At 45.4% G+C, this 14,709-nt stretch overlaps 1 protein-coding gene across 1 annotated transcript; it reads right to left on the bottom strand.

Moving 5' to 3' along the window:
- Positions 1 to 204: 204 nt before the first annotated feature.
- Positions 205 to 10,837, bottom strand: LOC110496761 (gap junction alpha-4 protein). The gene is made up of 2 exons (XM_021572795.2): positions 10,171 to 10,837; positions 205 to 1,331 (listed from the first exon to the last, which is right to left on the bottom strand). Exon 2 carries the CDS (start codon positions 1,319 to 1,321, stop codon positions 485 to 487), a length of 837 nt encoding a protein of 278 aa, XP_021428470.2. The 5' UTR covers positions 1,322 to 1,331; positions 10,171 to 10,837; the 3' UTR covers positions 205 to 484.
- Positions 10,838 to 14,709: the final 3,872 nt, after the last annotated feature.

Raw genomic sequence — 14,709 nt, 5'->3', positions numbered from 1 at the left:
AGATATCTCTCTCTGGGCTTGGTGTAGCTGGCCTCCAACTGGTCCAGATATCTCTCTCTGGGCTTGGTGTAGCTGGCCTCCAACTGGTCCAGATCTCTTACTCTGGGCTTGGTGTAGCTGGCCTCCCCCCAGGTCCAGATATCTCTCTCTGGGCTTGGTGGAGCTGGCCTCCCCCCAGGTCCAGATAACTATCTCTCTCTGGGCTTGGTGTAGCTGGCCTCCCCCCAGGTCCAGATATCTCTCTCTGGGCTTGGTGTAGCTGGCCTCCCCCAGGTCCAGATCTCTCTCTGGGCTTGGTGTAGCTGGCCTCCCCCAGGTCCAGATCTCTCTCTGGGCTTGGTGTAGCTGGCCTCCCCAGGTCCAGATAACTCTCTCTGGGCTTGGTGTAGCTGGCCTCCCTCATGGGTAAATGCAGATGGCCCTTCTCCTGGTAAGGCGAAGCTTGCTGCATCTCCATCTCCAGGCTTGGAGCACCAGGCCGGAGTCAGACCACAGCTATGCCAGGAAAGGTATACTGCTCCTGGGCATAGCGCTTCTCCAGGTGATGGGTGATGGCCAGCTGGAGGAGGTGGAGGAGCTCTACCAGGTTGAGAAGGAGAGAGACTCCAGCGATGGTCTGGGTGTAGATGGTGAAGATGGTCTTCTCAGTGGGTCTGGAGATGAAGCAGTCCACCGTGTGAGGACAGGGGTCGCGGACACACTCGAACCGGGCCGGGATCACGAAGCCATAGAGGTACCATAGTCCGACAATGAAGCCGACCTCCAGGAGGACCTTGACGAGGATGCTGGCGGCGTAGGCACAGAGGAGACGGCCCTTCAGCTTAGGAGCCTCTGGGAGAGCTTTCACCACCTTTCTCCCTCCATTCTCCTCCACTAGTTCTTCTATCTCATCCCGCATTCTCACCTCCCTCTTCTTCTCTCCATTCTTCTTTACTCCTCCCCTCTCTCGTCCCTCACAGCCACCCTCCTCCGACCTCTTCTTCTCCTCATCTTCCTCCTCGTTCTTCTCCTTCGCAGCCCTCATGGCCACATACCCAAAATAGAAAATAGTCGGCGTGGAAACAAAAATCACCTGGAGCACAAAATAGCGGTAATGTGATATGGGGAAAGCTTTGTCGTAACACACGGCGGTACATCCAGGTTGCTTGGTATTACAGACGAAGCTGTTCTGTTCGTCGTCCCAGGCTGACTCTGCGGCGGTGCCCAGGACCAGCATGCGGAACAGGAAGAGGACAGTGAGCCAGACACGGCCCACCCCGGTGCTATACTCCTGCCCCTCCTCCAACAGCTGCTCCAGGAAGGACCAGTCAGCTCTGGACATCCTCTGTCACCTGCAGGGGGAGACAGGTGAACTCATGTTAACACGACGTACCATACAGGACGTACCATACAGGACGTACCATACAGGGGGAGACAGGTGAACTCATGTTAACGGGTAAGCACGTAAACACATTGAAATACACATATACAGGTATGAGATGTAAGTGTCCATGCACAGACGTTCGCTTTTCTAGCTCTCTCTCTCTCACTCACACACACACACACACACACACACACACACACACACACACATGCTGGGAAATTGTGTGTTAATAAAACATAGTGTTTCTACATTATTATGTTAATACAGTATTATGGTAATACATTATTATGTTAATACATTATTATGTTTCTACATTAATATGTTAATACATTTATGTTAATACATTATTATGTTAATACATTATTATAACCACTTTCTATTTTAAAACACTTTAACGTTTTTTCTTACTCTGTTTGTGTCTGAACTGACATCTCGCTGTGATTTGTAAGAACATGTTATTTTGTAAGGACTTGTTATTTTGTAAGGACATGTTATTTTGTAAGGACATGTTATTTTGTAAGGACATGTTATTTTGTAAGAAAGGACATGTTATTTTGTAAGAAAGGACATGTTATTTTGTAAGAAAGGACATGTTATTTTGTAAGAAAGGACATGTTATTTTGTAAGAAAGGACATGTTATTTTGTAAGAAAGGACATGTTATTTTGTAAGGACGTGTTATTTTGTAAGGACGTGTTATTTTGTAAGGAAGGACATGTTATTTTGTAAGAAAGGACATGTTATTTTGTAAGAAAGGACATGTTATTTTGTAAGAAAGGACATGTTATTTTGTAAGAAAGGACATGTTATTTTGTAAGAAAGGACATGTTATTTTGTAAGGACATGTTATTTTGTAAGGACATGTTATTTTGTAAGGACATGTTATTTTCTAAGGACATGTTATTTTGTAAGAACATGTTATTTTGTAAGGACTTGTTATTTTGTAAGGACATGTTATTTTCTAAGGACATGTTATTTTCTAAGGACATGTCTTGAGTGATTTAACTTGTAACTCTGTAGGTTTGTAGAACAGTATAAGTTTTTTTACTAGAGATCATGTGATCACAACATAACACCCCTTAACCTTCTCTCTCCATGAGTTCACCACCCAACCATTTTCCACCTTCATGTTTTGGTCTTAAGGTCTGATATCATACAATGAGCCTCCATGAATAGTATTCAAACATACGTTATTTTAGGCTTTCTGTTTGTATCATATTACACAACACAGGCAGGGTAGCCTAGTGGTTAGAGCGTTGGACTGGTAACCGAAAGGTTGCAAGTTCGAATCCCCGAGCTGACAAGGTACAAATCTGTCGTTCTGCCCCTGAACAGCCAGTTAACCCACTGTTTCTAGGCCGTCATTGAAAATAAGAATTTGTTCTTAACTGACTTGCCAGGTTAAATAAAGGTAAAATATAAACAGCTGTGGTTTGACATATCACTTTTATTAGTGTTTTATTATACTGATTTGAATACAGCAGCGTTGCAGTTCTTGTCCCAAACCGGTGTGCCTGGCACCTACTACCATACCCCGTTCAAAGACACTTAAATATTTTGTCTTGCCTATTCACCCTCTGAATGGCACACATACACAATCCATGTCTCAAATTGTCTCAAGGCAACAAAAAAATCCTAATTTAACCCGTCTCCTCTTCTTCATCTACACTGATTGAAGTGGATTTAACAGGTGACATCAATAAGGGATCATATCTTTCACCTGGTCAGTCTATGACATGGAAAGAGCAGGTGTTCTTAATGTTTTGTATATTCAGTGTAAATAGCAGGTGTTCTTAATGTAAATTGTGAACTCAGTGTACATTTCTATTCCGGACTCTGACATTGCTCGTTCTAATATTCCTATATTTTTTGTAATTCCTGTCTATTTAGATCTGTGCATTTGGTCTTTAAATGATGTAGCTGACACACTAAATTGTGAAACACACTAAATTGTGAAACAGGTCCATTCTAGCAGCAGGCTACAGGGAGGAAGGAACAGCTGGATAGGGGAAACAGGTCCATTCTAGCAGCAGGCTACAGGGAGGAAGGAACAGCCGGATAGGGGAAACAGGTCCATTCTAGCAGCAGGCTACAGGGAGGAAGGAACAGCTGGATAGGGGAAACAGGTCCATTCTAGCAGCAGGCTACAGGGAGGAAGGAACAGCTGGACAGGGGAAACAGGTCCATTCTAGCAGCAGGCTACAGGGAACAGCCGGATAGGGGAAACAGGTCCATTCTAGCAGCAGGCTACAGGGAGGAAGGAACAGCTGGACAGGGGAAACAGGTCCATTCTAGCAGCAGGCTACAGGGAGGAAGGAACAGCTGGATAGGGGAAACAGGTCCATTCTAGCAGCAGACTACAGGGAGGAAGGAACAGCTGGACAGGGGAAACAGGTCCATTCTAGCAGCAGGCTACAGGGAACAGCTGGACAGGGTAAACAGGTCCATTCTAGCAGCAGGCTACAGGGAGGAAGGAACAGCTGGACAGGGGAAACAGGTCCATTCTAGCAGCAGGCTACAGGGAACAGCTGGATAGGGGAAACAGGTCCATTCTAGCAGCAGGCTACAGGGAACAGCTGGATAGCCGAAGGCTAAAATATCTAACTTCTCCTTTAATAATAATGAGTTGAAACAATTAGATTTGTTTTTAACAGTATAAGCACACAGTCCTGTGGGCCACGGTAAGTGTATCACCGCACCTGCCCAGAGGTCTGGACTTCATATGGTACAGAAGGTTATGTCCATGTCTTGTAACCAGGGTCATTGCTTCTGTTCTAGCTGTTCCCAGCAGTCATACCCCACTGGGCCCCAAAAAAATGGTTGAATCGACGTTGTTTCCCCCCACACACAAAAAAACTGTTTAAAAAAAAATCTGTGATGACTTTGAATCAACAACGGAAAACTAATTGGATTTGCAAAAAGTCAACATCATAACAGCATTTCGTTTTCCACCCTTCTGTAACCTAAATCCAATGACATGGTGAATAGTTTTGTTGATTTCACAGTGAATTCACGTTAGTTGACAACTGGGGTGGCAGGTAGTCTAGTGGTTAGAGGCAGGTAGTCTAGTGGTTAGAGGCAGGTAGTCTAGTGGTTAGAGCAGGTATTCTAGTGGTTAGAGCAGGTAGTCTAGTGGTTAGAGGCAGGTAGTCTAGTGGTTAGAGGCAGGTAGTCTAGTGGTTAGAGGCAGGTAGTCTAGTGGTTAGAGGCAGGTAGTCTAGTGGTTAGAGCAGGTAGCCTAGTGGTTAGAGGCAGGTAGTCTAGTGGTTAGAGCAGGTAGCCTAGTGGTTAGAGGCAGGTAGTCTAGTGGTTAGAGCAGGTAGCCTAGTGGTTAGAAGCAGGTAGTCTAGTGGTTAGAGGCAGGTAGTCTAGTGGTTAGAGCAGGTAGTCTAGTGGTTAGAGGCAGGTAGTCTAGTGGTTAGAGCAGGTAGCCTAGTGGTTAGAGGCAGGTAGTCTAGTGGTTAGAACAGGTAGTCTAGTGGTTAGAGGCAGGTAGTCTAGTGGTTAGAGGCAGGTCGCCTAGTGGTTAGAGGCAGGTAGTCTAGTGGTTAGAGCAGGTAGCCTAGTGGTTAGAGGCAGGTAGTCTAGTGGTTAGAGGCAGGTAGTCTAGTGGTTAGAGCAGGTAGCCTAGTGGTTAGAACAGGTAACCTAGTGGTTAGAGGCAGGTAGTCTAGTGGTTAGAGCAGGTAGCCTAGTGGTTAGAGGCAGGTAGTCTAGTGGTTAGAACAGGTAACCTAGTGGTTAGAGGCAGGTAGCCTAGTGGTTAGAGGCAGGTAGTCTAGTGGTTAGAGCAGGTAGTCTAGTGGTTAGAGGCAGGTCGCCTAGTGGTTAGAGGCAGGTAGCCTAGTGGTTAGAGGCAGGTAGCCTAGTTGTGAGCCTAGTGGTTAGAGGCAGGTAGCCTAGTGGTTAGAGGCAGGTAGCCTAGTGGTTAGAGGCAGATAGCCTAGTGGTTAGAGGCAGGTAGCCTAGTGGTTAGAGGCAGGTAGCCTAGTGGTTAGAGGCAGGTAGCCTAGTGGTTAGAGACAGGTAGCCTAGTGGTTAGAGGCAGGTAGTCTAGTGGTTAGAGGCAGGTAGCCTAGTGGTTAGAGGCAGGTAGCCTAGTTGTGAGCCTAGTGGTTAGAGACAGGTAGCCTAGTGGTTAGAGCAGGTAGCCTAGTGGTTAGAGTCAGGTAGTCTAGTGGTTAGAGGCAGGTAGCCTAGTGGTTAGAGGCAGGTAGCCTAGTGCATAGAGGCAGGTAGCCTAGTGGTTAGAGGCAGGTAGTCTAGTGGATAGAGGCAGGTAGTCTAGTGGTTAGAGGCAGGTAGTCTAGTGGTTAGAGGCAGGTAGTCTAGTGGTTAGAGGCAGGTAGTCTAGTGGATAGAGGCAGGTAGTCTAGTGGTTAGAGGCACGGTAGCCTAGTGGTTAGAGGGAGGTAGTCTAGTGGATAGAGGCAGGTAGTCTAGTGGTTAGAGGCAGGTAGTCTAGTGGTTAGAGCAGGTAGCCTAGTGGTTAGAGGCAGGTAGTCTAGTGGTTAGAACAGGTAGTCTAGTGGTTAGAGGCAGGTAGTCTAGTGGTTAGAGGCAGGTCGCCTAGTGGTTAGAGGCAGGTAGTCTAGTGGTTAGAGGCAGGTAGTCTAGTGGTTAGAGGCAGGTAGTCTAGTGGTTAGAGCAGGTAGCCAAGTGGTTAGAGGCAGGTAGTCTAGTGGTTAGAACAGGTAACCTAGTGGTTAGAGGCAGGTAGTCTAGTGGTTAGAGCAGGTAGCCTAGTGGTTAGAGGCAGGTAGTCTAGTGGTTAGAACAGGTAACCTAGTGGTTAGAGGCAGGTAGCCTAGTGGTTAAAGGCAGGTAGCCTAGTGGTTAGAGCAGGTAGTCTCGTGGTTAGAAGCAGGTCGCCTAGTGGTTAGAGGCAGGTAGCCTAGTGGTTAGAGGCAGGTAGCCTAGTTGTGAGCCTAGTGGTTAGAGGCAGGTAGCCTAGTGGTTAGAGGCAGGTAGCCTAGTGGTTAGAGGCAGGTAGCCTAGTGGTTAGAGACAGGTAGCCTAGTGGTTAGAGGCAGGTAGTCTAGTGGTTAGAGGCAGGTAGCCTAGTGGTTAGAGGCAGGTAGCCTAGTTGTGAGCCTAGTGGTTAGAGCAGGTAGCCTAGTGGTTAGAGGCAGGTAGTCTAGTGGTTAGAACAGGTAGTCTAGTGGTTAGAGGCAGGTAGTCTAGTGGTTAGAGGCAGGTCGCCTAGTGGTTAGAGGCAGGTAGTCTAGTGGTTAGAGCAGGTAGCCTAGTGGTTAGAGGCAGGTAGTCTAGTGGTTAGAGGCAGGTAGTCTAGTGGTTAGAGCAGGTAGCCTAGTGGTTAGAACAGGTAACCTAGTGGTTAGAGGCAGGTAGTCTAGTGGTTAGAGCAGGTAGCCTAGTGGTTAGAGGCAGGTAGTCTAGTGGTTAGAACAGGTAACCTAGTGGTTAGAGGCAGGTAGCCTAGTGGTTAGAGGCAGGTAGTCTAGTGGTTAGAGCAGGTAGTCTAGTGGTTAGAGGCAGGTCGCCTAGTGGTTAGAGGCAGGTAGCCTAGTGGTTAGAGGCAGGTAGCCTAGTTGTGAGCCTAGTGGTTAGAGGCAGGTAGCCTAGTGGTTAGAGGCAGGTAGCCTAGTGGTTAGAGGCAGATAGCCTAGTGGTTAGAGGCAGGTAGCCTAGTGGTTAGAGGCAGGTAGCCTAGTGGTTAGAGGCAGGTAGCCTAGTGGTTAGAGACAGGTAGCCTAGTGGTTAGAGGCAGGTAGTCTAGTGGTTAGAGGCAGGTAGCCTAGTGGTTAGAGGCAGGTAGCCTAGTTGTGAGCCTAGTGGTTAGAGACAGGTAGCCTAGTGGTTAGAGCAGGTAGCCTAGTGGTTAGAGTCAGGTAGTCTAGTGGTTAGAGGCAGGTAGCCTAGTGGTTAGAGGCAGGTAGCCTAGTGCATAGAGGCAGGTAGCCTAGTGGTTAGAGGCAGGTAGTCTAGTGGATAGAGGCAGGTAGTCTAGTGGTTAGAGGCAGGTAGTCTAGTGGTTAGAGGCAGGTAGTCTAGTGGTTAGAGGCAGGTAGTCTAGTGGATAGAGGCAGGTAGTCTAGTGGTTAGAGGCACGGTAGCCTAGTGGTTAGAGGCAGGTAGTCTAGTGGATAGAGGCAGGTAGTCTAGTGGTTAGAGGCAGGTAGTCTAGTGGTTAGAGCAGGTAGCCTAGTGGTTAGAGGCAGGTAGTCTAGTGGTTAGAACAGGTAGTCTAGTGGTTAGAGGCAGGTAGTCTAGTGGTTAGAGGCAGGTCGCCTAGTGGTTAGAGGCAGGTAGTCTAGTGGTTAGAGCAGGTAGCCTAGTGGTTAGAGGCAGGTAGTCTAGTGGTTAGAGCAGGTAGCCTAGTGGTTAGAGGCAGGTAGTCTAGTGGTTAGAACAGGTAACCTAGTGGTTAGAGGCAGGTAGTCTAGTGGTTAGAGCAGGTAGCCTAGTGGTTAGAGGCAGGTAGTCTAGTGGTTAGAACAGGTAACCTAGTGGTTAGAGGCAGGTAGCCTAGTGGTTAAAGGCAGGTAGCCTAGTGGTTAGAGCAGGTAGTCTCGTGGTTAGAAGCAGGTCGCCTAGTGGTTAGAGGCAGGTAGCCTAGTGGTTAGAGGCAGGTAGCCTAGTTGTGAGCCTAGTGGTTAGAGGCAGGTAGTCTAGTGGTTAGAGGCAGGTAGTCTAGTGGTTAGAGCAGGTAGCCTAGTGGTTAGAGGCAGGTAGTCTAGTGGTTAGAACAGGTAGTCTAGTGGTTAGAGGCAGGTAGTCTAGTGGTTAGAGGCAGGTCGCCTAGTGGTTAGAGGCAGGTAGTCTAGTGGTTAGAGCAGGTAGCCTAGTGGTTAGAGGCAGGTAGTCTAGTGGTTAGAGCAGGTAGCCTAGTGGTTAGAGGCAGGTAGTCTAGTGGTTAGAACAGGTAACCTAGTGGTTAGAGGCAGGTAGTCTAGTGGTTAGAGCAGGTAGCCTAGTGGTTAGAGGCAGGTAGTCTAGTGGTTAGAACAGGTAACCTAGTGGTTAGAGGCAGGTAGCCTAGTGGTTAGAGGCAGGTAGCCTAGTGGTTAGAGCAGGTAGTCTAGTGGTTAGAGGCAGGTCGCCTAGTGGTTAGAGGCAGGTAGCCTAGTGGTTAGAGGCAGGTAGTCTAGTGGTTAGAGGCAGGTAGCCTAGTGGTTAGAGGCAGGTAGCCTAGTGGTTAGAGGCAGGTAGCCTAGTGGTTAGAGGCAGGTAGCCTAGTGGTTAGAGGCAGGTAGCCTAGTGGTTAGAGACAGGTAGTCTAGTGGTTGAAGGCAGGTAGCCTAGTGGTTAGAGGCAGGTAGCCTAGTTGTGAGCCTAGTGGTTAGAGGCAGGTAGCCTAGTGGTTAGAGCAGGTAGCCTAGTGGTTAGAGTCAGGTAGTCTAGTGGTTAGAGGCAGGTAGCCTAGTGGTTAGAGGCAGGTAGCCTAGTGCATAGAGGCAGGTAGCCTAGTGGTTAGAGGCAGGTCGCCTAGTGGTTAGAGGCAGGTAGTCTAGTGGTTAGAGCAGGTAGCCTAGTGGTTAGAGGCAGGTAGTCTAGTGGTTAGAGCAGGTAGCCTAGTGGTTAGAGGCAGGTAGTCTAGTGGTTAGAACAGGTAACCTAGTGGTTAGAGGCAGGTAGTCTAGTGGTTAGAGCAGGTAGCCTAGTGGTTAGAGGCAGGTAGTCTAGTGGTTAGAACAGGTAACCTAGTGGTTAGAGGCAGGTAGCCTAGTGGTTAGAGGCAGGTAGCCTAGTGGTTAGAGCAGGTAGTCTCGTGGTTAGAGGCAGGTCGCCTAGTGGTTAGAGGCAGGTAGCCTAGTGGTTAGAGGCAGGTAGCCTAGTTGTGAGCCTAGTGGTTAGAGGCAGGTAGCCTAGTGGTTAGAGGCAGGTAGCCTAGTGGTTAGAGGCAGGTAGCCTAGTGGTTAGAGACAGGTAGCCTAGTGGTTAGAGGCAGGTAGTCTAGTGGTTAGAGGCAGGTAGCCTAGTGGTTAGAGGCAGGTAGCCTAGTGGTTAGAGCAGGTAGCCTAGTGGTTAGAGTCAGGTAGTCTAGTGGTTAGAGGCAGGTAGCCTAGTGGTTAGAGGCAGGTAGCCTAGTGGATAGAGGCAGGTAGCCTAGTGGTTAGAGGCAGGTAGTCTAGTGGATAGAGGCAGGTAGTCTAGTGGTTAGAGGCAGGTAGCCTAGTGGTTAGAGCAGGTAGCCTAGTGGTTAGAGTCAGGTAGTCTAGTGGTTAGAGGCAGGTAGCCTAGTGGTTAGAGGCAGGTAGCCTAGTGGATAGAGGCAGGTAGCCTAGTGGTTAGAGGCAGGTAGTCTAGTGGATAGAGGCAGGTAGTCTAGTGGTTAGAGGCAGGTAGTCTAGTGGTTAGAGGCAGGTAGTCTAGTGGATAGAGGCAGGTAGTCTAGTGGTTAGAGGCACGGTAGCCTAGTGGTTAGAGGCAGGTAGTCTAGTGGATAGAGGCAGGTAGTCTAGTGGTTAGAGGCACGGTAGCCTAGTGGTTAGAGGCAGGTAGCCTAGAGGTTAGAGGCAGTTAGCCTAGAGGTTAGAGGCAGTTAGCCTAGAGGTTAGAGGCAGTTAGCCTAGTGGTTAGAGGCAGTTAGCCTAGTGGTTAGCGCGTTGGACTCGTAACTGAAAGGTTGCAAGTTCAAATCCCCGAGGTACACATCTTTCGTTCTGCCCCTGAACAAGGCAGGTAGCCTAGGCCGTCAAAATAAGAGTTTGTTCTTAACTGACTTGCCAAGTTAAATAAACTCAGCCAAATGTAAATCAACACGGGTATCATGTGCCCACAATGTCATAAGAATACATTTTAAAAAAAAGAGCCGTTATGGAATGAAAGCGCTGCATCTCTTACCTATCAGTTGTGAAGTTCGGCTATTTTCTTTTGTTGACTTGACAGTACTCCGTAGACGTGTTCTTTAACCAGCACTCCAGTCGGAATGAGCGGGGAGAATTTTCCAATGCATTTTATTGGCCTGCCCACAGGAACTTGGTCCAGGAAAGGAATGGATGAATTGTAAAAATATGTATCTGTTCACTCCCCCGAGATGGACTGTCGATCTAGGAGGCTTTATTTGTTGAACTACTCATCTTGAATAAGTGATAGACCTACAAGTTGATATCTGCAGCACTTATCTTATCAAAGTTGAGCAATAGGTATAGAAAGTGGGGTAATCTATGCTACTCAATTGACTAGTTGTCCCGAAACCATAAAGGTATGGGGGAAAAAAAGCTTTCAAAACGGTCTGTTCAACAATAGATTGGACACGTTGTATTTTCATCGAAGTGTGTTGATTTATTCAATTCCTAAGAAGTTAGAGTTAACAACTCGTTTCGTGAAATGTCCCGTAAATCCACACAATGGCGCCAGTCACCGCTTTTCTAGGAAGATGACGCACCAGCGGAATGAGCTGTTTGCTCCGTTAGTGTTGTTCAATGAGCGGTTAAACCATCGATGCTGACAAGGGAAAACACTGAATTAGTGCAGAAAATAGATCGATACCTTCAGACGATGTTTATTTTTTTCTTTGGATAAGATATCAGAAGATCAACTCGGCGGAAATGGAATTAGCATAATAAAATAAACCCCATAAAAATCAGCCAGTTTAAACTAGAGATATGTTTTTTGTTTTTTACATTGGATGCTTCTCAATCCACCGCATCCGCCTATGTAACACTTCCGCATCCGCGGAGAAAGTTGACAGAGCTAGAGCGGTGTTTGTCAGACCATGAGACATCCCAAAAATCGGTATTCTCACAAAATCGTCTTGTAGCGTCTTGGTTACCCACTAATATAGCCCATCTGTGTAAAGGTGAGACTCACAAACTGGTACATATCGGTTGTTTTGCTCTAGGATGCCCACAGGCCTCACTCGTCCGAAGGCCCTGATACCGGGACAAAAATACATGGAAGTACTGCATATATGGAGAATGTCTAGTGACGGAAATAAGGGGTAAAGTACACTACATTACCAAAAGTACACTACATTACAAAAAGTACACTACATTACCAAAAGTACACTACATTACCAAAAGTACACTGCATTACCAACAGTACACTACATTACCAAAAGTACACTACATTACCAACAGTACACTACATTACCAAAAGTACACCACATTACCAAAAGTACACTACATTACCAAAAGTACACCACATTACCAAAAGTAAACTACATTACCAAAAGTACACCACATTACCAAAAGTACACTACATTACCAAAAGTACACCACATTACCAAAAGTACACTACATTACCAAAAGTACACTACATTACCAAAAGTACACTACATTACCAAAAGTACACTACATTACCAAAAGTACACTACATTACCAAAAGTACACCACATTACCAAAAGTACACTACATTACCAAAAGTACCCCACATTACCAAAAGTACACCACATTACCAAAAGTACACTACATTACCAAAAGTACACCACATTACCAAAAGTACACTACATTACCAAAAGTACACTACATTACCAAAAGTACACCACATTACCAAAAGTACACTACATTACCAAATGTACACCACATTACCAAAAGTACACTACATTACCAAAAGTACACTGCATTACCAAAAGTACACTACTTTACGAAAAGTACACTGCATTACCAAAAGTACACTACATTATTAAAAGTACACTACATTACCAAAAGTACACTACATTACTAAAAGTACACTACATTACCAAAAGTACACTACATTACCAAAAGTACACTACATTACTGAAAGTACACAACATTACCAAAAGTACACTACATTACCAAAAGTACACCACATTACCAAAAGTACACTACATTACCAAAAGTACACTACATTACCAAAAATACACTACATTTCCAAAAGTACACTACATTACCAGAAGTACACTCCATTACCAAAAGTACACCACATTACCAAAAGTACACTACATCACCAAAAGTATGTGGACACCGGCTCGCCCAACATCTCATTCCAAAATCATGGGCATTAATCTGGAGTTGGTCCCCCCCTTTGCTGCTATAACAGCCTCCTCTCTTCTGGGAAGGCTTTCCACTAGATATTGGAACATTTCTGCAGGGACTTGCTTCCATTCAGCCACAAGAGCATTAGTGAGAATCACTGATGTAGGCCTGGAAGCAAGGCCTCGCACCATCTCATTGGCATTCCATTTCATCCCAAACTGTTGCCACGAATTTAGAAGCACAGAATTGTCTAGAATGTAATTGTATGCTGTAGCATTAAGATTTCCCTTCACTGGAACTAAGGGCCTAACCCAAACCGTGAAAAACAGGCCAGACGCATTATTCTACTGACAATGTTTGTCTATGGAGATTGCATGTCTGTGTGCTATATTTTATACACCTGTCAGCATCGGGTGTGCCTGAAATAGCCAAATCCACTAATTTGAAATGGTGTCCACATACTTTTGTATACAGTTGAAGTCGGAAGTTTACATACACTTAGGTTGGAGTCATTAAAACTCGTTTTTCAACCACTCCACACATTTCTTGTGGACAAACATTCGTTTTGGAAATGTCGGTTAGGACATCTACTTCATGCACGACACAAGTCATTTTTACAAACATTGGTTTACAGACAGATTATTTCACATATAATTCACTGTATCACAATTCCAGTGGGTCAGAAGTTTACATACACTAAGTTGACTGTGCCTTTGAACAGCTTGGAAAATTCCAGAAAAAGGTATTGGCCATCAAAAAGCCCTGACCTCATCCTATAGAACATTTGTGGGCAGAACTGAAAAAGCGTGTGCGAGCAAGGAGTCCTACAAACGTGACTCAGTTACACCAGCTCTGTCAGGATGAATGGGCAAAAATTCACCCAACTTATTGTGGGAAGCTTGTGGAAGGCTACCCGAAACGTTTGACCAAAGTTAAACAATTTAAAGGCAATGCTACCAAATACTAATTGAGTGTATGTAAACTTCTGACCCACTGGGAATGTGATGAAAGAAGTAAAAGCTGAAATAAATCATTCTCTCTACTATTATTCTGACATTTCACATCTTAAAATAAAGTGGTGATATTAAATGTCAGGAATTGTGAAAACTGAGATTAAATGTATTTTGCTAAATTGTATGTAAACTTCCGACTTCAACTGTATATAGTAGGCTGTACTGCTATATATATAGTAGGCTGTACTGCTATATATATATATATATATATATATATTTATATACATATATATATAGTAGGCTGTACTGCTGTACATGTAAAAAAAAATCCTGATCTTTCTTATGTCTCTCAGATATAGGATAGACATTCAGAAAAATCTTCCTTTAGATTTTTTTGGGGGGGGAGGGGCAACTGTTGTGACCCCCCCCCCCCCCCCCTAATGCAAGTAATCAGTAAATACTTTTAAACAGTTATACACTGAGTTTATTAATATCAATACAGTGCCTTACAAAAGTTTTCATCCCCCTTGGCGTTTTTCCTATTTTGTTGCATTACAACCTGTAATTTAAATGGATTTTTATTTGGATTTCATGTAATTGACACACACAAAATAGTCCATATTGGTCAAGTGAAATCAAATAAAAATCTTGTTTAAATTTTTTTTTTTTAAGTCCACCTGTGTGCAATCTAAGTGTCACATGATCTGTCACACGATCTCAGTATATATACACCTGTTCTGAATGGCCCCAGAGTCTGCAACACCACTAAGCAAGGGGCACCACCAAGCAAGCAGATCAGGGTTGGGTTATAAAAAAATATGCAAAACTTTGAACATTCCATGGAGCACCATTAAATCCATTATTAAAAAATGGAAAGAATATGTCACCACAACAAACCTGCCAAGAAAGGGCCGTCCACCAAAACTCACGGACCAGGCAAGGAGGGCATTAATCAGAGAGGCAACAAAGAGACCAAAGATAACCCTGAAGGAGCTGCAGAGCTGCGAAGCTCCACTGCGCAGATTGGAGTATCTGTCCATAGGACCACTTTAAGCCATAGAGTTGGGGTTTACGGAAGAGTGGCCAGAAAAAAGCCATTACTTAAAGAAAAAAAATAAGCAAACACATTTGGTGTTCTCCAAAAGGCATGTGGGAGACTCCCCCAAATATGGAGAAGGTACTCTGGTCAGATGAGACTAAAATTGAGCTTTTTGGCTATCAAGGAAAACTTTATGTCTGACGCAAACCCAACACCTCCCATCACCCCGAGAACACCATCCCCACAGTGAAGCATGGTGGTGGCAGCATCATGCTGTGTGGATGTTTTTCATAGGCATGGAATGGGAAACTGGTCAGAATTGAAGGAATGATGGATGGCGCTAAATACAGGGAAATTCTTGCGGGAAATTTTTTCTGTTTCTATCTTCCAGAGATTTGAGACTGGAATGGAGGTTCTCCTTCCAGAAGGACAATGATTTTAAGCATACTGC

The sequence above is a fragment of the Oncorhynchus mykiss genome, chromosome 18 (assembly GCF_013265735.2).
Source record: "Oncorhynchus mykiss isolate Arlee chromosome 18, USDA_OmykA_1.1, whole genome shotgun sequence".
Classification (NCBI taxonomy): domain Eukaryota; kingdom Metazoa; phylum Chordata; class Actinopteri; order Salmoniformes; family Salmonidae; genus Oncorhynchus; species Oncorhynchus mykiss.
The sequence above is the reverse complement of the archived record's forward strand: the minus strand, read 5'-3'. Positions and strand labels throughout refer to the sequence as shown.

Coding starts and splice junctions, on each gene's coding strand:
- LOC110496761 (XM_021572795.2), bottom strand. CDS start 1,321: ATGTCCAGAGCTGACTGGTCCTTCCTGGAGCAGCTGTTGGAGGAGGGG.